This window comes from Dermacentor andersoni, chromosome 9, assembly GCF_023375885.2.
Source record: "Dermacentor andersoni chromosome 9, qqDerAnde1_hic_scaffold, whole genome shotgun sequence".
NCBI classification, from domain to species: domain Eukaryota; kingdom Metazoa; phylum Arthropoda; class Arachnida; order Ixodida; family Ixodidae; genus Dermacentor; species Dermacentor andersoni.
The window spans coordinates 85752463-85773789 of NC_092822.1; the positions used below are offsets into that span (position 1 = coordinate 85752463).

At 47.1% G+C, this 21327-nt stretch overlaps 1 protein-coding gene and 1 long non-coding RNA gene across 2 annotated transcripts in view; one reads left to right on the forward strand and one right to left on the reverse strand.

Moving 5' to 3' along the window:
* Positions 1–944: 944 nt before the first annotated feature.
* The window catches only part of LOC126528346 (nose resistant to fluoxetine protein 6-like), a 32245-nt gene continuing 11862 nt past the window's right edge, over positions 945–21327 (reverse strand). Inside the window, exons 5-8 of the mRNA XM_055069279.1 lie at positions 20271–20380; positions 7252–7428; positions 5352–5445; positions 945–1419 (exon numbers count right to left, since the gene is read on the reverse strand). Coding sequence (XP_054925254.1) covers positions 1221–1419; positions 5352–5445; positions 7252–7428; positions 20271–20380 — 580 coding nt within the window. The 3' untranslated portion in view covers positions 945–1220. The remainder of the gene's footprint in view (positions 1420–5351; positions 5446–7251; positions 7429–20270; positions 20381–21327) is intronic.
* LOC129384127 (uncharacterized) lies at positions 2662–4119 on the forward strand. Its single transcript, XR_008611915.2, has 2 exons — positions 2662–2816; positions 3995–4119. It is a non-coding gene; the product is annotated as an uncharacterized lncRNA (long non-coding RNA).

Below are 21327 nucleotides of genomic sequence, written 5' to 3' on the forward strand. Positions count from 1 at the left end.
TCTTGGACACCTCATGCTGACTAACAAATAGACGACACATGTGGTGTCGGCGCATTAAGCACGTGAAGGTATTACTTTCCAACTGCCATAAAACGTTATTCTTTGACACATTTTAGCATTAGTTATTGGTGCTTGGTATGGTGCACAACGGCGTGGATCAACGTAGACCAGTTGACGTCACATTTCGCGTTACCAACACAAAGCGTTCTGTAAGTTCAAGTTGCATTACTCAGTTTAGAATACTCGACATAAGAAAGCTATACAAATATAAACATAAAATAACAAACTTTACGAATGAATATCTGCTCAACGCGGAGCTCTTGCGCCACTAAGCGCCAGTACAAAACCAAAAACAAAAAAAAAAACAAAAAAAACGAAGAGAATGTTTCTCCTTGTGTTGTATTGGATGTGTGAACTAGAAGTTTTTGTCGCATTATATGATTACCATTGCGATAAGTGCATGCAGGGTTTACTTCTGTGTGTTGTGCACTTAGAAATAAGAAGTTTTATGAAAGCCAAGATAAAGTTTTATCCTCACTGCCTGGATATTTATTATTTCTCTATGTTCTGATGTTCTAAGTGATGCATGCATTCATGAGTGTATTTTCTTTTGTGTGTTGTTGGTATGTTTTCATAACGTACTGTATTACCGTTCGTTTTCAAAAATTGTTCATTGCAAATGCTGCTAATGAATGTCGAATGTATATAGGTATATTTATGTGCATTTTTCTTGCAGGCTTACCGCATTTCGACAACATTTTGTAGTGCAGCTGCACCCTTGTATGGTGGTATGGTCGCATCAGGCACTCATCTGCCTTTAGCTGTGTCTCGTGAGACAATCTTTTAACATTATATTCAAGAAACCAATAAAGTCAGAGAGATGTTGTATTTGAGAACCTAATTTTTTGTTCATGGTTTGTACGTGAACGGTGTTCGGCTTTAAATCGTCGTCTTAAGTTATATGCAGTAAGTTTCTCATAGCATTTTTTTTAAAGACGCATTTATGCAACGTTAACACGTGGCTTTTTGCTTCCACCACAACTTTTGTAGTAAGAATGCACATGTTCTGCATGGAATAAATATTTCCTCTCGTGCTGGTAGAGCTTAAGACGATGCAACGTACCGCGTTTTCCCTACCGACTTCCAATATAAATTTTTGCATTGTTTGCTGCTTCGTGTGTAAGCTACTCAACAATACGCTACATCGAAGTACAGCGTCCTCACCTCGCCAGAGCAGAAACTACCAAATTTGTGCATTCGAGATCATTTAGCCACAGAGCCGGCACATTCCAACGAAAAGAAAAAAAAAAAAAGCTCACAACCCACCTGAGGTACCTGTGGATGATGACCGCCAGCCAACCGTCTCTGCTCTTCTCGTTATTCGATCGATTCCAGACTGTCTTCCATTGCATGAAGCCACTAAGAATTGGCGAAAAATAACGCAGTCACCTTAAGATGCTAGTGCTGCAAAGAAAACTATAAGAATAAGGCTTATGTTTTTGTACTTGTGCGACGTCTCGTGTATTATTTCTCATTGTCTTCACTCCTTACGGAAATTGTCGTAAAAGCGATTGCGCAAAGCGTTCGCGACGGGTATTAATGAATGTGTCTGCGGAACTGCTTGGATGTCACTTACGTTCTTTAATCGCGGTATTTAAAGAGAAAATAGGGTTCCTGCACTTAGCATCCTGTACTTAGAAAAGTATGGAGTTCTTGGAAATTTAGGGAAATGAACGCAGATAGTGCATAATAAGAAATACAACAAGAACGTCTCAAGCTACAGCCACGAATATCAGATAAATCTGTATACATACTACCCACCATTCCCATGGTGGCTGAACGATTGCAGCGTCAGAGTTGCCTGTAGCAATTACTGTAGAAAACTCTGTGGTTCTCATGTGCTGGCCTACAGTTCGGGTGCCCTGAAGGGAGCCCTTTCGTCAAACGAAATGGCACTCGCTCGCCGCGCTCTTATGTCGACGCGCTGCAGCAACGGTTGTTCTCCCGCTGTTGCGGGCCACGTTCAACGCGCTGAAATATACAGGGGGATCAAACTTGAGACGATCCTGGCGTCGCTGGCGTGACGTCTCCAACTTTGCCATCCACTGCGTCGCACGCTGAACCCGCTAGACTATAACTAGCCGAAAAGTCTTCTTTCGCAGTTGCGTTGAGTAAAGGTGCCTATAAAGTCTGGCGTAACGCGGAGATGCGCGGCGCAGTTACGCTATGTCGACGAAAATAGACTAGTTATAGTTCAGCGGGCCTAGCGGGCCAGCGTCGGCGCTGCAGTGCGCATGCGCGGTACAGCACGCGCACTGGCGTCTACGCTGGCCTGCTGGGCCCGCTGGCTCGCCGAGATGTAACCATACAGAAAGGAATTTAACAAGAGCGGACACTCGGCGAAAATTGGAAACAGGAAATACGTCATCCTATAGTATTAACGCCGACTGTTTGGTGCCGCGAGCATCGAAAAAAGAAAATGTGAAATGAGATTAACAGAAATTGTTTTATTTTTTTATTCTTTCCCGGGAGAAGTAAAAATATCTGCGTATAAATTAAATTAAAACAATGTGGCTTACTTCCGTTGCCTAGCGACAGGGGAATCGGCGAATGACGAGCCAGATGCTTGCGTCATTCGTCAGACACACCGCCGAAGCGAGACAGACCGGCCGCGCATCTGAGCGTTGGCCTGTTGGTTCACCCGTCTGCCTGCTTTTCTATTTTTGGATTTAGCTTGGTTTGGTGGGCTCCAGGCGAATCCTCGCGTTCCTTCTGAACTTCGACATGACACCGCTGCACTATTGGACTATGGCAAGGTGAGAAATTTTGTTCGACAGTCTGCGACGCATTTCAAGCAATAAGGCTTACGGCACGGCACCTAGGCTAGACTTGTGACGCAGCTAACGAAAAGCAGCGCGGCCGTCATGGCGCAGTTAATTTGAATTATTGAATCGCATTGGGACACGTTTGCGACGCTTTCTATGAGCCCCAATACTACTTTAACTTATTTCGGTCGTTTTTGGGCATGCTAGTCGCACAGGGTGCTGTGACGCAGTTTCGCGTATACTGAATCTTACTGCGACAAGTTTTGGCGCTTTCTCTGTCCCCCAACATTATTGTAACTAATTTCGTTAGTTATTGTGGTACTTTTCAAGAGCAGTGAGCGCGCCCGGCGCTGCGAAACGGTTAGCGAAAAGCAGCTTGGCCATGGTGCACAGTTTCGCTCTTTAATGCACTGACTAGACAAGTTCCTGGCGCTTTCTCTGACGCCGAACATTGTTTAAAATTATTTTCGGAACTTTTATGTTATGAGGCACGCACAGCGCGGCTGTCGTGACGCAGCGAAATGTAGCTAGGCCGTGGTGACAGTTTGGTGTGTACTGAATCTTACTGCGACAAGTTTGTGACAATTTATATGACTCCGCAACAATTTAAGCCTTCGTTCCGTACTCATGGTTGTCGAAAACGCAGCGAGGAGCTGTCAAGAGTGATAACACGGGAGTGTGTTGCTAGCGCCGGAAGAACGCGCAAAAGATAACGCCAAAGAGCTCAAGCGCCAGGAACTAGTAACTCGAAATTCCGCCTTCTCAACGGCACCCACGTATTTATCTTGAGTGCGAGTAGAAGGAATTTCTGCGAGCGCGCAGCATGGACTGGTTGAGAGCCTGTGTTGTGGCCGTTTCTGTGTATTCGTAGCGTACTATATCGCGTCGGTTCTAGTTAAGTTCTGGAAATGCGCAGTAACCAGCGTATTGGTGCCATTAAGGTGCAGGAATTAAGGCCCGAGAGGAGGGTAATGCTTGGAAATAGAATATTTTCGTGGTATGTACGGTATTATTGGGGATGAGTCGCGTGTATTCTACGCCGTCTGTGTAAATACAAACTGCTTTTGTTTGTAATGCCGCCCATTCACCACTGTCGCGCTTCGCCTGTACAGGCATTATTAGATGTTAATGCCAAAATAATACTTGCTTGTAATTAATTTTTTTTTGAGCTGACATCGTCTGGTGGAGCTTCCTACGGAAACTACTGCTGCTTACCTGGTGCCACAACGTTGGATGGATGCACAAGCCCGGAACGAGCATTTATAAATAAAACAAACATTTCCTCATTACACAAGGCGTCTTGCGCCTTTATGAAATTGCACGTGGCACATATTCGATGGCGGCTTGTGAAGATCGTTGGCCATCAATTTTACTTAATAATAAAACGATTTCGCGCGAAGAGCGCGCGCGGTTGAGCTGTAGAAAAAAAAAAGAAAGGCGGAGCCGGCGTGGCGCGTATACCAGCTATTATTCAATACGTGCGCGCATAAAACCGAAACCGGCAGTCTGGTTGAGGTATTAACGCCAACGGCTTGGTGCGCTGCAGTCAATTCGGCCGCTGGGCTCTATGGGAGTGTCCGCTCTTGTTGCATTCCTTTCTCTATGATATAACTCTAATTTAGACGCTTTACAGCAGATCAGCGTCCGGCACAGTCAGCGTTCGCGGCGGCGTTGTAGCTCGCTTTGGCGCGGCAGTAGTCGGAATACAGAACGTGTTCTAATCTCACTGCAGATCCGCTATACCAGAGCGCGTCGCGCGCTAGCTTTGTTGGCCGGCAGTATGCTAGCCTACAATTCAGTTTCACTGAAGCGAACGTGCTAAGTTTGTACCTTTGACAACCAGAAAAAAAAAAAAAAAAAAAAACCCGCTCGCTCACTGCCAACCTATACGCGTGCATTGCGGCAACAGGTCATTGCCACGCTGCTTTGGACAATGGTCAACGCGCCGAACTATGCAGGGGGCCACTTTTCGGCGATCTTGGCGTCGCCGGCGTGATGTACCCGACTTTCGCTGGCCGCGTCCTGGCATGCTGGAAACGCGAGGCTATATACGTGTCTAAAAGCAAGTCTGGCACTGAAGGCAATGCCTCATTGACCTCCTCCTGTGACGTGCAGAGACGCGCACCTGTGAGTGCGGTCAGTGCTCTTGGACCACTCAGCCTGAAGTTTCTAAAGAACAAGCTGCGCCCTGAGCTACCCTGAGCTACCCTGAACTTTATGGCTAGTGTGCAGCTAATGAGCGAACGCTGCCACCACTGGTGAAGGACCTGAACAGCGCCGAAATTCCCGCGTCCAGTCAAACGTTTGTTAAGATTCTTAAACTCATCGTACCACTGAATAAAGGTTGCAATGTTCACGAACACTGTGTTGCAGGATCTCCATCAGCTTTAGAGCTGTGAAATACACCATTTAGCTCACTGGCTTGCTCAGGGGCATAGTTTACCTATGCTGTTTACTAGGCCCGATGAGTGATCCCAACTGAGATTAAATATTTACGATTCTTAGAAGAAAAACGCATCGACGAACCTGATCGTCAGAAACACTGACACGCTCATGGTTGCGTTCACGATAAGCTGCCTTGGCAACGTTCTGGACTTTCGAAACACTTCGTCGATGTTTCCTGCGTGAAGTAATAAAAATAACAAAAAGAAGCAAAAAATATAAGACACGGATTTGTCGGCAGATATACCCTCTTTTCCGAGTACTGTTTTTCTACTTTTCACCCTGTTCACAATATTTTTTTTATTATTCACTCAATTTTATCTCTTCTGAGGAAATCCGGAAAATTCTATAACTGAATTTTGTGTGGTGGTGAATGACGTTAAAGGCGAATCATTTTTAAAGCGAAAGCCTTTCTAGGCTCATGATGAAGTTTGTGACAGCCGACCTGATCGCCAGAGTGTCCGCCGAAGCGTCATCACGCCATATAAAGACAGATTAAAGAATGAAAAATTATCGATAGTGACAGTTAGTGAATGATAACATTATAATAGACATTGGTACAGGTTACTAATGAATAGTAATGACTTGTAACGACTACTGCTGTCTTTGAAATGAACAATATCTCTAATGACTGCTTCTGATGACCCCAATTTATTAGAAATGACTAGATATGTCTAGAATGAGTAGCAATGACTAAAATGGCTACTAATGACTTGTAATGACAATTAATGACTACGAAATGACCAATATGTCTAATGACGGCTTGTAATGACCACACTTGATTACAAATGACTAAAAGTGCTTAAGTGAGCAGTAATGACTAATAATGACTAAAACAACTTGCAATGACTAGTAATGACTATGCAAGGAACAATATGTCTAACGACGACTTGTAACGACTACAATTGATTCGAAATTATTAAAATGTTTAGTAATGACCAGTAATGAATAATAATGACTGAAATGACTTGTAATGACTACTAATGGTTACGAAATGACCAATATGTCTAACGACCGATTGCAACGGCTACAATTGATTAGAAATGACTAAAAATGTGTAGTCTAATAATGACTAATGACTAATTATGACTTAAATGTCTTGTCATGACTACTGATGATTAAGATATGACCAACGTGTCTAACGACGGCTTGTAATGACCACAATTAGTTACAAATGAGTAAAAATGCTTATTAGTGAGCAGTAATGACTGCTTATGTCCCCTCAGAAGAGATGGACATAACAGAGGAGAGTAGAGCACGTTTTATGTATAAAGTACACGTAGACGAGTAGCATGCTTACGTACTACTTTACAACAGCATCTGTGTAAAGCGCTTAATATTTTTAACAAACAGAACAGGCGATGCCGCATTTGTGTAAAAATAACATGACTCGTTCGTATAGTTCGTTAGACATATTGGTCATTTCGTAGTCATTAGTAGTCATGACAAGTCATTTCAGTCATTATTAGTCAATACTGGTCGTTACTAAACATTTTAGAAATTGCGAATCAATTGTGGTCGTAACAATGACAATAACAATAACAAAAAAACAGGAACAGTGCTCCTTCAAAGCAGATTGATGATGGGCTACTGTGCAAATCTTTGTGCTACCGATGCTCTTCTTTAGTATTGCTTCGAAATATTTCGGTGGCTAAGCCACCTGCTTTCCCATTTTACCTTTGACAGGCGCGGACCATTAAATAAATTGGATGCGGCGCTTTTTTTACCCCCTCCCCCACCACTTTTGATGTACAGAGATCGACACAGGGCCGCGTCAGCTGTTTTACTTCTTCAGTTTCTAAGAAAATGCCGAAATCTGTGACAGGAAGGAAGTAATCAAGATGACCCAAATTGGCAGACATTTGACAGTAAGACAGCGCTTTTATTAGCCGGCTCAACTCTGTATAGCGAGAAAAAAAAAAGAAGCTGATCCTAATCGACAGCGCTATACAGGCACAATATTCGTCTTTCTCCCCGAACTTACCTAGGGCGATTTCGTCTATGTAGAGGTGTGTGTGAAGGGCGATTGTCCACACCATGGCCAATGCGCGCAGTCCGTTGAAGATGTCGAGCCGATCCTCTTTACAGGTGTCAAAGCGAAACGTCTCACGCATGGTGCACATCACAGACAACGTGCGGAAGCGCACCATAAGAAATTTACCTGGACATAGACGAGAATGAGCAAAGATGTATAGCAAAGATGCATAGAAAACGTACAGTAGCATACGATATACAACAACGTTCTTTTTTCTATTGGTTTGCCACTATGTCTAGGCTAAGAGTCTAAAGAACTTAACAAAGTATGTTTTCTCTGTTCAAACGGGTATAGTGGAGGAATAAACGACACTCCTGACACACATGTGCGATTAGCATGAACGACGTATTGCTTCTCTGTGTACGCTGCAACGGAACTGTGAGAGAGAGACGGACAGAAAATGAAAGGCAGGGGAGCTAGGCACATGATATCTCTGGTGGAATACCCTGCGTTGAGAAAGGGAGAATGGTACAAAATGAACAAATATAAAAAATGAGCGCGAGACTAGGAAAGCGAATGTTAGTTGCTCCGTGGGTAAGTTACACAAAGTCGGCCAAATCGCCACACGGTCGCGCCAGGGTTCAGTGCTACACAAAGAGACATACATCGCATTAGCATCACGACAGGTGACAGTGACAGAATGTCACGCTGTCACAGTTTGCCGCGAAATTGGGCGGTTTTGGTGTAACAATACGATAATGCCAATGTAGGCCAGCGTTTGAGTGACAAGCTCTCTTAGTTGGAAAAGGGTACCGCTTTTTAAAGTAACAAAGAAGGTGGGTGAAAAAAAAAAGAGATGCACGTACCTAGGGAAAGTACGCCATAGTTTAATGCTGTTAGAGGACACGCTTATATGCATGGTGATTGAGGTGGAGGGATAAGCATAACTACGGATGTCCACGAACTTGCCCCGTTCATTGCTTTACTAATCGTAACCATTCCCTACTAAGCCAAGCATGCTTCTCATTACGCAGGTATGAATGTAGCTGAGTCTTAACGTTTTAATGGGAAAACAATATATATCCCATTACGCGAAATTTGCCCGTGACCGAAAGATGGTACCAAGAATGGCTGAGGGCGCAAAGAGCAAAAGCACGTAACAAAACGCTTGAATTGATGTCAAATTTCTCAGGGAGGTTACTGTAAACAAAATAAATTATTTACTTTGAAAACAAATTTTGGTAAATTCCGGCCTGGGTGGAATTGAGCCCGGGCCCCCGGTGTGCCAGACGAGCAGTCTTCCCCGACGCCAATCAGGCTCCGCGATTCTTGATGACTAAAAATGGGCATAATGCTTGCAACGGCGAGGAGGTGGAGCCACGTCATGAATGTAGAAAACGAGCGTATAAACACATGACCCATTCCATTCTCTGAAGGTGGATGACCAGCGAAGCTGTGTAGTACACATCAAAGGTGTGACACAGCATTTTGAACAAAGGTACAAACACATTTACTGTCTTGATCGATGCTCATCGTGACGAATAGTAAGCACACTCACTTATTTTTATAAATTCGCGTTCATTTGCTATATACATTCGTGCGTTCATTTCATGATATATTGAGGCAAAGAAGTTCAGACCGAAATTACCGCATCGTCTCGCACTGGGCCAGTGCCCTCAGCGCCTTCGCAGAGGGAGGGGCAGTATGGGAACCCTAGCATGATGAGTGGCATCAGAGTCAGCTGGGAAAGAAGAAGACGACGACGACGAACGTGCGCGCAGGGGCACGAGTGCGTCTGCATGGTTACGCCGAGGGGCGTCAATGAGCGAGCTGTGGAAAAAGAAGGCAACAAAAGCGCGAGTAGTTGCGCAAGTGCGTTCGCGCGGTTAGGCCGAAAGGCGCCAATGAGCCAGCTGTGCAAGAAGACAATGAAGCGCGAGCAGTGGAACGAGAGCTTTCCTGCGGTTTCGCCGAGGGGCACCAATGTGCCAGCTGTGGAAGAAGACGACAACGAACACGTGAACAGTTGCACGAGCACGTTCGCGTGGTTACGCCAAGGGGCGAAAATAAGCCAGCTGTGGAAGAAGAAGACAACGAACGGGGTAGCAATGGCACGAGTGCGTTTGCCTGGTTGCGCCGAAAGGTGCCAATAAGCCAGGTATGGAAGAAGACGACAACGAACGGGCGAGCACTAACATGAGTGTGTTCGCGTGCTTACGCCGAAAGGCGCCAACGAGCCAGCTGTGGAAGAAGAAGACAGCGAATGGGCGAGCAGTGACACGAGTACGCTTGCGAGGTTACACCGAGGGGCGCCAATGACCCAGCTGTGGAAGAAAACGACAACGAACGTGGGAGCAAGGGCATGAATGCGTTCGCGAGGCTATGCCGAGTGGCGCCAATGAACCAGCCGTAGAAGCAGATGACAACGAACGCTGGAACAATGACACGAGTGCGTTCGCATGGTTAAGCCAGAGGGCGCCAATAATTCAGCCTTCGAAGAAGACAACGAACATGGGAGCAATGATACGAGTGCGTTCGCGTGGTTACGCCGAAAGGCGCCCATGAGCCAGCTGTGGAATACGACGACAACGAGCGGGCGAGCAGTGACAGAAGTACGTTCGCGAGGTTATACCGAGGGGAGCCAAAAGTCAGCTGTAGAAGAAGACAATGAACGTGGGAGCAATGGTACGAGTGCGATCGCGTGGTTGTGCCGAGGGGCACCAGTAAGTCAGCTGTAGAAGAAGACAACGATCATGAAAGCAATGGCGCGAGTGCGTTCGCGATGTTACACCGAGGGGCGCCAATAAGTCAGCCGTAGAAAAAGAAGAAAACGAACATGGGAGCAATGATACGAGTGCGTTGGCGTTCTTACGCCGAAAGGCGCCATTGAGCGAGCTGTGGAAGAAGACGACAACGAACCGGTGAGCAGTGAAACGAGTGCGTTCTCTGGGTAGGCTGAGCGGCGCCAGTAAGTCATCTGTAGAAGAAGACTACAAAGAACACGTGAGCAGTTGCACGTGTGCGTTCGCGATGTTATGCCGAGGGATGTCAATGAGCCAGCTGTGGAAAACAACGAACGGGCGAGCCGTTGCACGAGCACGTTGGGGTATTTACGCCGAAAAATGAGCCAGCTGTAAAAGAAGACGACTGTGAAGGGGCGAGCAGTTACACGAGTGTGTTCGCGAGGTTATGCCGAGGGACGCCAATGATTCAGCTGTGAACAAGACTACAACGAACGGGCGAGCAATGACACGAGCGCGTTCGCGTGGTTATGCCGAGGGGCACCAATAAGTGAGCTGTAGAAGAAGATGACAACGAACGTGGGAGCAATGGCACGAGTGCGTTCTCGCGGTCACGCCGGGGGGCGCCAAAAGCCAGCTGTGGAAGAACACGACAACGAACGGGCAAGCTTTGACACGATCACGTTCGTGTGGCTATGCCGAGGGGCACCAATAAATCAACTGTAGAAGAAGACGAAAACGAACGTGGGAGCAATCGCACGAGTGTGTTCGCGACGTTATACCGAAGCACGCTAATGATTCAGCTGTTGAAGAAGACGACAACGAACGTGGGAGCAGTGGCACGAGTGCGTTCGCGCGGTTACGCCGGGGGGCCCCAATAAGTCAGCTGCGGAAGAAGACGGCAACGAATGTGGGAGCAATGGCACGAGTGTGTTCGCGATGTTATACCAAGGAACACCAATGAGCCAGTTGTCGAAGAATTCAACGTACGTAGGAGCAATGTCACGAGTGCGTTCGGGTGGTTACGTCGAAAGGCGCCAATGAGCCAGCTGTGGAATACGACGACAATGAACAGCCTAGCAGTGACAGGAGTGCGTTCGCGAGGTTATGCCGAGGGGCGCCAAAACGTCAGCTTTAGAAGAAGACAACGAACGTGGGAGCAATGGAACGAGTGCGTTCGCGTGGTTGCTCCGAAAGCTACCAATGAGCCAGTTGTGGAAAAAGACGTGAACGAATGGGCAAGCAGTGACACGAGTGCGTTCGCGCGGTTACGCTGGGTGCGCCAATAAGCGAGCTGTGGAAGAAGACGACAACGAAAGCGTGAGCAGTTGCGCGAGTGCGTTCGGGCGGTTATGCAGAAAGGCGCCAATGAGCCAGCTGTTGAATACGACAGCGATCGCGCGAGGAGTAGCACGAGCTATTGCTGATGATGATAGTTTATACTCGCACCCATGAAAGTAGCATTGAACCCTAGCCATTAACATCTTGGCTGTGATATAAAAAGCAATAGTGCGAAATTGAATTAGAGCTATGAACTGCTCACGGGCAAGCGAGCGCGTTTTGATTTTGCTTACCTAGGTGCAGTTAAAACGCTCGGCCAAGGATTGGGCGGAAGAATACATTTCACCAAAGGGACTGTTTACGCATTCGCATTGCCATCCGTATGCAGTCCTAATTGTCTGCGCGGAATTTTTCACGCGCAAGCATACATGCCCCGTTTGTGAAATCCGCGAATTAATTTTTGCAGTCGCAAGTGAAGCGAGCGCCGGAGGAGGAAGGCGCGTGGAGGAGGAGAAGAAAATTGCGGTGGAGGTACTGTTGTGTTACCATACCTTTAGTGTGGCAGCATATGCTACCATGCCAAAATAAGTCTTGGTAAATGTTAGTGACGTTCTTCTTCACTTCCCTTTCCATATTCCCTTTGTTTCTATTGCGCGTAAAATGTTTTAAATAACTTACGCAGAAACTCCTCCGGGAGTTGTCTAAGTATGGCATAGCATTTTGCGCCTTGCTCATCTCTACGTAGCCCGGTGTCGTTATCGATGTTATGGAGCTTGATCCGACCAGTGCAAACGACAGCGCTGCGGCATGTACTGCCGACGGCGGCGCAAGGCGAATTCCGCGTCGTACCTTGATAAAGTGAATAACCGCACTTTAGCGGTGGCTGCGTCTGGCGCGGCCATGAGGGCCGTATCTTGAAAGCGATCTGCGACAGAGAGCGCAGACTTCTGACAGCCTCGTGTGCTCTTTGTCCTAGCCGCTGAGTTCTCGTTGAAGAGAGACGCGTGAACCCCAATATGAAAGCAATCCGTGATGAGGGTTCCGTACGGCGAGTGCTGACACCTTGGTGTGCTCTGTGTTCTCGCCGCCTAATTCGCGTTGAAGCGAGAGGCAGCACGAAGGGGAATTCGCTCACTGCTGCTGGCGATATCTCCAAAGCGATTGTTTTTTTTTTTTTCGCCGGTAAGCATGCTTGCTCACCTAAAATGCTTTAATTGTATGGAAATGTGGCAGTTTTTTCCAGTCTCATTTTTTATTTTGTATGCTTTGTTACTGTTTTTGTTTTCACAATGTATAAAGTGACATTAGGAAAGATAATAAGGCACTGTAAAGAAATACGCAATCTTTATTATTTCAAGCAATTTGGTATTGTAGTATTCCCATTATTCTTTTTCCCTTTCTTCCTCTTCTGGAGTCTCCATCGGCACGCCAAGCACGCGCCTTTTTCTACACTTCTTCAGCTCGCGCCCGCGCTTGGCGACCACTTCGGGGTCGGTCGACTTACGCTCGGCCTACCGCTGCTTGCGTCGCTGCTCCGCTTTTCTCGCTCGGCGCTCTGCCTCCAGATCACGAGACGAACCCGGCACACGTAGCAACTGCAAGCGAAGGTCAACCCAGCGCGCCTCCGCCTACTCTTCTTTTCCGCGACGCTTCGCCTCCTTTCTCCTCCACCGTTCCACTCAACGGCACCTAGCTCTACTCTGCTGTAGGTGGCGTTGCTTGGGCGCGCTGCGCTTGCTGCGGTGAAACTATGGAAACGATAGAGGTTGTCTTATTAGAAGGTGAATGTATCTGCCCAGCGGTCGATTTAAGCACCTCTGGCCTCCTTGAAGCCCTTGGCGTCAGCGAGAGAAGGGGCAAAGTAAACATGTCCGCAGTAGAGATTACTAAGAGGCTATCGGAAGATTGGTGGAAGTAGAGAAACGACTAGCAATGGAGGCGTACAACGAAGTTCCCAGTATGCGTTCAGAAAGTTTGGTGATGGTGATTCTTCGCGCTTATTTTTTTAATTTTAATTTTTAAGGACTGGTAGTACATTAGGCAATATAATAAAAAGAGCTTGGTATCTCAACCCACCGCCCTGTTTCAGAGGGGGCGCTCATAGCATCCATCCATCCATCCATCCATCCATCCATCCATCCATCCATCCATCCATCCATCCATCCATCCATCCATCCATCCGTCCTCAGCGCGCTCCTCCCCGTACTTTCCCTGGCGTGTGTTTCTCTTCTCCACCTCCAGGCAGCTTCCTCCTCCGGCGCTCGCTTTCCTTGCGGCGACACACATTATCTTGCCGATTTCAGAGACGAGGCACGTACGCTTGCGTGTAATACCGCCGCACTTACACGCAATGAAATTATTTTTAAAACATTCTACGAGCAATGCACAAAAAATCAAAGCTCCTTTCTTAAAGAAAGATTGTTGAAGGCGAAGCTTCCCCCATGGCAAACTGAATCGAAACCAAAGTCTAAAGCCAACGACTGCGCAACAAATGCAAGAAATGCTGAGAGATCCGATGCTATGCTTATGCAATTTGATGGCTTGTTTAGCATTGTATTTATTGAACGTTGAAGTTGAATGATGACACATTTCGTTAAGTTCTATAGCCTTCATTTCAGATCATGTAGCCGTTGATTACACGCACACAGTCACACTTCCACGGGCGACTCTACACTTGCGCACTACTGCCTTGTGACCGCTCTGGTAGACGGTCGGAGGCTCTGCCATCGTACCGTGACACAGCTTGCTTGCAAACGTGAGGTCAATGCAGGAACGGTGTTGCGTTGTGGGTCTCTGTAGCGTCTTCAGTTTCAACGAGTAGCGATCTAGGATGAAACTCTCGATCCATTTACCGTGCTCTTTCGTCACATTGATGCTACAGTCACCGCACACGAGGATCGGCGTACTATCTGGCTGTAATGTCTTGATCGTTACTGCAAGGAACGTTTATGCGTCACAGAGAGACGTGTTTGGTCTGATGTACACGTTGAAGACCGCAAGACCAGTAGGCATCTCGACTGCACAAGCGCCTCCCACATATGGCTTCTGCATGCCCTTGCCGATACATGGGATGGGCCTTACGGGCACAATCGCGCTCACGCTTACGTTCGCGCACGGCAGACTATTTTTCAGCCGTGCGCTGCACCGTCCGCCTACCCATGGTGTCGGCCGGGAATGCATTACGTGACGCGCAAAATGCAATGCAGATATATACAGTTTGTCTGGGAAGCGTAGCGTTCAACCATCTTTCTTTAAGAGAGGGGCTTTGATTTTTTTTTCAGGTCCTAAGACGAGCCCGTGTTCATGTGCACTTGCTCTCTTCGATAAGCAGGGGAAGCTCAATCAATCGCGACAGGGGCTGTGTCATGCCTAACTGACACAACTTGCGTTTCCAGTGGACTTTGTGCGCATGCGCCACTCTTGTCGAGCTCGTCGCTTCGCGCCGTTATCAGGCACTAGCCGCGTTTTCACGAACGCGACAGAATGCGACAGTAGCGCATCGCATTTTCTAGCGCATTGCGAGAAGGGCGATGCGCCAGCGTTTACACGTGGCGCATCACGTAGGGTGCGATGGCGGGCACGCACGATGTCGCACATCGAAGGCAAAGCAGCGCATCAGACGCTCCCGGCACCACGCCACGCCGCAGCTCGGCGACCATGGCACATCGAAGGCTAGCAAGTAAGCACGTCCAGACGCGTCCGACGTCACGCCACATCGCAGCTTTGCGTGCGCAGCACATCTGTAGCGAATTCGATTTCCCAGAATTGCTAATGCGATGCGATCGCGTTTCCATGCACTGCGAAAGTCGACTTACACGTCTCAATCCAACCCTGCCTCGCGTATTAATGCGACGTGCTTTCCCTAGCGCATTAGCGTCGTTTACATGGATGAGATATGCTTGAATATTGACGTGATGTGATGCGACGCGCCGTTCATCGCATTCATGTGAACGCGGCTACGGACCGGCCGGCCAGTTGACGCTGGTGCGCTACTGCGAATGTAAACTGTCGTGTTCTACGCGGATGTGTAAGTGGACTTTCCTGCAGTGCGCTTTCGGCGCTGACTGACGAGTCGGTGAGACAAGGAAAGCTTCGCTTTAAAAAGGAATAGCACCCATACCCAGGGAACAAACGCGAGTTAATGCCATCTTAGTTGAAATCAAGAAAAAGAGATGGGAATGGACAGGGCATGTAATGAGGAGGGAAGATCACCGGTGGTTATTAAGCATTATACGGACTGGGTTCCAAGAGAATGGAAGCGTAGGAGGGGGTGGCAGAAAGAAAGGTGCACGGATAAGATTAAGGAGTTTGCAGGGACGACATGGCCACAATTAGCACATGACCGGGGCAGTTGGAGAAGTATGGGAGAGGCCTTTGCCCTGCAGTGGACGTATCCAGTCTGATGATGATGATAATGATGATGATGAGCACCCATACGCTTGCGCGTAGCCCGCGTTCACGAAATAAAATGGCACTAACTTTTCCTTTTGGTTTTTTACGCCTACGTCTTTCACGAAGTGTTAGGATAATGTCTGCCCTAATATCTAAGCAGCAAACCTACATTTAACATATTAAGTAGTTTCGAATAAGAGTTGGCGCTCCTTGTGAAAGGTAATCTGCCAGCTACTTATCATAAAAACAATTTTCGTGGTATAGATGGGCAGCTTTGGAAAAGTTGCACGGAAACCTTGCGCTATGGTTGTTGCTGAAACTGGAGCCCAACATTGGAAAGTGTAGGTGGTGCCTGCGTCAGAACTAAATCTTTTTGTTGTCTCTCCGCTTTGTGCTGTATTATATGCGATCTTCGTAATATTCGCACCTACATAGTGCCTAATTGTGTGTATACATTATTATGTGTGTACAGATAGTTTTGCGTATATGTTTGCTTTCGTCATGTTATGTACATATTGTAAGGAAACTGGTTTTAAACAGTGTACACGGTTTTCCATTTTACATTCATCTGTTCTGCTATTGCTATGGCCATCCCTTTGTTAGCGGCTTCTATAGATATTGTGGCGCGTACATTCAGCGCCAGAGTACGAATTGCCGAAATAAAAAAAAATTATTGTTATTGCCGTAAAGACTTGTTCCTGTGAAAGCATGAGATGATGTTGCCATTCGAACCGATCTTTATGTTTGTAATTTAGACAGCTCTACATGGTAATAGGGCTCTCGCTGTACTGGCTGTACAGATGCTTCTAGTTCAAACCATGAGGAGTCAGCAGCGAAGTTGTAATCAAGTAAATGATCAGCTTCATGTTACGGGGCGATGTTTCTATAATAAACAGTGGGATGCATGGCTTGTTCAATCATAAACTAGAAAATCACGTCTGGCACAAAAAAGTGCAGAAACGTAGTTTACAATTTGGATTTGTAGTACGTTTTAGGGCGCGCGTTATGGACTTGCCACATGCTGTAATGAAGACCGCGAAATGCTAGCTGGAATGAACAGTTTTGACTTGATGTGTCTTAGATGCTGCTATTGAAAAATGTAATCCCACGAATATTGTGTTTTTAGCTAGTTGCAGTTGCGAGTTGTAGTGCTAGGCCTCTGGAGAACCGACGACCTCGAGCTCAGCAGAGCGATGCCATAGCGGTCCGACTAACGTGGCAGGTTATCGACAAGGTGCAGAGCTATCGTTTAGCGTTTGATAGTTGCTGTTAGAATAGAAAAAAAAGGTGGACCGCGATTCAAGCTCCACTTTGAGTCTATGAAAGCAAAAGCCTTCCTGAGTGAGTTGGGTGTTAGAAAGGGGCGGAGTCACAGCGCGCCGCACTTTGTCGCGTCACTCCTCGCGTGTGGGGATTAGCGGGAGTGTGGGACTTAATTTTCATTACTGCACTACCTTCGAGATCGGCGCCCATTAGGACGTACGATGACGCGTTCATTTCCAATAATTTCGAAGATTTAACGAGTAAAAACTGAGATCCGATGTTGAACCCCGCCATTACGGGGGAAAAACGTCCGTGGCGTAATTCTTCCATTATCAGGCTTCTGTGGCAGATGCATTCTGTTTGAATTTGGCCGTTCTATAGTATTATTTATTTAAAAAATCACACTCACTTGCATATATATTAAAGAACACTTGTTAGTGTAATTAACGTAGTAAGACGCGTAGCATTAGTGGCAGTATTAATTGCAGTAAGCAGAAGCTGGCTAAGTAAGCACATGCCGCGGGGTGTACGCAGACACACGTGAATCGAATGAACTCGATGACCCCGAGCAGCATCGGTTAGCAGTGCGGTGTGTTGTTGCGTGGGCTTTGCGTTCCTATACTGCGGCATTCTCACGGCGCACACGATGTGTGCGTCCGATTCGCGCTCTGCGACTGCAGGGTTTTCAAGGCGTTGTCGATTAACCTCAGCTTCGTGTTTCCGCAGTGCCGCGCCTGAGGAACTCCGGCGTTGAGATGCACTTAGCGCCGCACACGCTGCAGCTTTTAAAGCGAACGCTTTACCAATCGCGCCGCGCCAAGTTTAGCCGTCGCCCGCAATTTGACCTTCATTTGACCCTCGCTGCACCGCAACTTTGGCAACGCGCCGCTCCGAGCACCACCGCCATCACCGGCTTGGCGCATGCGCTCTCCATAGCTGGGTTGCTGCCTGACCACGTGACTCGCTGCGCGCCTGGCTAAGGGCCGATTTACGCTCGAGCCGCCCATCGCCGCAAGCCGCACCGCACGCTTGCGGTCGCGCGAAAAATTGCACGTATCCAGCACTTGTGCACAAATTAGCATTTAGACTATGTGCACTGCGTATACCTTACACATTGTAAGCCGAAATTTGTGCACAAGTGTTTTATACGTGCAATCTTTCGCGCGACCGCACGCGTGCGGTGCGGCTTGCGGCGATGGGCCGCTCGAGCGTAAATAGAGGAGCGCCGCGCTGGCGAGTCAGTGCGAGCTTGGCCATGGATGAAAATGAGGCCGGGCCGCCTTTGAGCGTTGCGCGAGAGAGGGAGGCTTTGAGCAGTTGTCACCAAGCGGCGTCTGACCACCCTGCGAATATCGCCCGGCGAGCAGCTTCACTGGAGAGGGCCCGGAATGCAACAGGTGTGGCACCGTCGATATCAATGTAGCGACTTCGTTCGCGCCCTGTCCATTTGTGCTTCGACGCTGCGCATGTTCGCGGCGTCTCTTTGCGTGCCTAGAACTTCGGCTTTCCCTGTGGCACAACAGGCGTCGCATCATCGAAAGACGCGTGTCTACCGAAGCTTAATCACAGCCATGTCTAGCCACCAACATAGGCAGAGCCGTGATACCTGGCTTAACGATGATTGTATACCGAAGTATAATAACTACAGCGAAGTAAAAGTTTAACCAAGTGAAAGCAAGACTTAACCAGGCTAAACCAAGCTTTCGCTTTGCATATCCAGGGTTAGCTGAGCTAAGCCGCAACCAGTTTTCACAGGAGGCTTTCGGTTGGCGTTCTGACAACATGTGGGGTGACGTTGCGAGCGCGCAACATCAACGCGCACCGACAGAGACTACCGTTTCTACTGTGAGTGGGAGAACGATGACACAAGCTTGCAGGGTCTGCACAGATGTGTTACAATTTATTCTAGGAAGCCAAGCTGTCTAGCCAGAGTACAGCTTCTTTAGTACACCAATTTGTGTGATTGGAACATGGAGCTGTGTAGAGAGATTTCGCCACATGGCGTTCAAATTCCGACGCAAAGGGAACGTGTAGAGTTAATGCAAGTAATTTTTTTTGACAACGTGGAAAAACTAAACAAATAAGTATTTGTATGCATAGCCATCGGCGACGGCGGAAGATCGCATGGAGTGTTCAAACAGTTAATAGATATAGCTATAAAACGTACCAATGCCTCAAAGTTTAAGGATGTTATATGCTGAAGGATGCTTAAGAAATGCTTAGCGACGTGATGTGCCGGCTGCTCGGGCATGCCCCACTGGTGTAACGGTCAGCACATCAGGCTGCCGTGCTATGTAGGGGTCGTGTGTTCGAATCCTGCCGTCAGACATATATATATATATATATATATATATATATATATATATATATATATATATATATATATATATATGCTTCGGAAGATCATGGCGACTAGTGACACATACCGGAGTACATTTTGAGGCTATCTGCGCTGTCAGCCCAGAATGAGAGGCTAGAAGCATACCTGACACAGGAAAGTTGCAGTACGTGGCTAAGAAATAATTTGTCTTAAGATCGCATACACATTAATCGAAAATTGCCATGAAGTATTGGGAATCTGGTGTATCGAGACAGCAAGTGACATGGCGTTTAGGTCACGTAGTTTAGTTTTCACCTACGAAATCTAAAGTTACTGTTCCCTGTTTGCTATGAATAATGATGTTCTCCTTATTCTTCATTCTTTCACTTCTTTGTGCATTTGTATGCTGTGAAATCAAGAAAATTGATATTGAACTGTTGGGATGTTGTCGGCGTGCGGAATCGAATCTCTCCTCTGGCCACTGGTGTAGCGCGGATGCCAATTTGCTTCAAATATGTTTTACTGATGTCGCGCTGTTCTTTTGTCGGCTATAATCTACCAGATAACCTAATACTAATCAAAATATTGTTAAATGAAATGCAATTATGTAGTAAGCAAGTTGGTTAGCTAGCGAGAAATAAATAAATGCATCAGCTTCCGAAACGGCTACTACGCTTCATAATCCTTCGTTCTACTCGCAGTGGTAGCCAAGTTGCTATGGCGTCGCTCTTCTAACCTCGATGTCGCTGGTTCAACTTCAGCCACGTCAGCGCATTTTGATGATGCCGAAATGCAGAAACGCCCAATTACTTAGATTAAGGTGCGCATTATAGAACCCTCAAGTTGACAAAACATATCCCGAGTGCCCCACTTCGGCGTACTCCGTAATAAAATTGTGGTTTTGACACGTAAAACACCAGAACAAAATCATCTGATTCGCTCTAAATTCAGCCTGTATGCAATATGAAAACGAAGCGCTTGTCGTGTTCGTTTATCTCGCGCCATGATTGATAACACACTTTGATTCTCACCTGTGTTTCCAACAACACACTGGTGGTCCTTGGCGGTGGGCTTCGCTGGATTGACCACGTCCACAAGTGTGGCCAGAGCCACCGTGGCCGCAAATATTCCAAGAAAGAAGCTGATATGAAAAGTAAGAAACATGGTGTGTATCACGCCGCTTAAACTGGAGTTGTAGAGTTTACTTCCATTAATTAGTTTTATGGGTAATTCGACCGTACACGCCACATAAATGACGAAGCTAAACACGGTTTTCGGGCAATAGATGCGACATACGAAAGAAAATGTGCAAAATGAGGACAAGGTGCAAAGAGGAGCCAACGTTTCGACAAATGAACTTGTCTTATAAGTCCACTAGATGCGAAAGAAAGGACACACAGGCGCACACACACACTCGCACACACACGCAACACACACACGCGCCTTGTGTGTTTGTGTTTGTACGTCCCATCTAGCACCCAAAAACCACGTTTAGTAAACCACACCAACATACCAAAGAAGAGGTTCTAACACTCGGATAATGCGCGGCGCTGTCTTTGCTTTTTCAGTTCTCGTTCTACTTTTTCCCTTGCCCGCACACTGTAGTTGAGGTGACCACCACCATGTCAGACATCTAGCCTGGTTTGCCTCTTACGATAATCAATTTTGTCCTCCTCGGCATGTGTTTATTTGTGGCCATAGATACCCTCAAATGAAGAAGCCTCTTATTTGGCAAGCCTGCTCTGAGGAAACTCGCAACGTGGATGAAGCTTATTCAGATTGAACATTTACTTTTTTAGCTTCGCGCTACAGTCGCGTGGATGACAGCTTGTCCCCTCATGAAGCTCGTTATGCAAAGCTTTACGTTGAACATCAAATTATACGAACTGTCGGAGATGACTAAAGGATGCACTGCGATACCTGTTTTGCCTTTTAATGTTTCCAGCCGCGATATTATCAGTCAAAACTATGTGGTACGTGGCGGTTACATGCCAGTCTAGGAGAAGCGGCCAGCGTAGAGTGTAGAGGATGGGCCACAGGAAAATGTGCTGTGAAGGAGGACGCGGGAGGTGTAGGGGCGTTCACGCG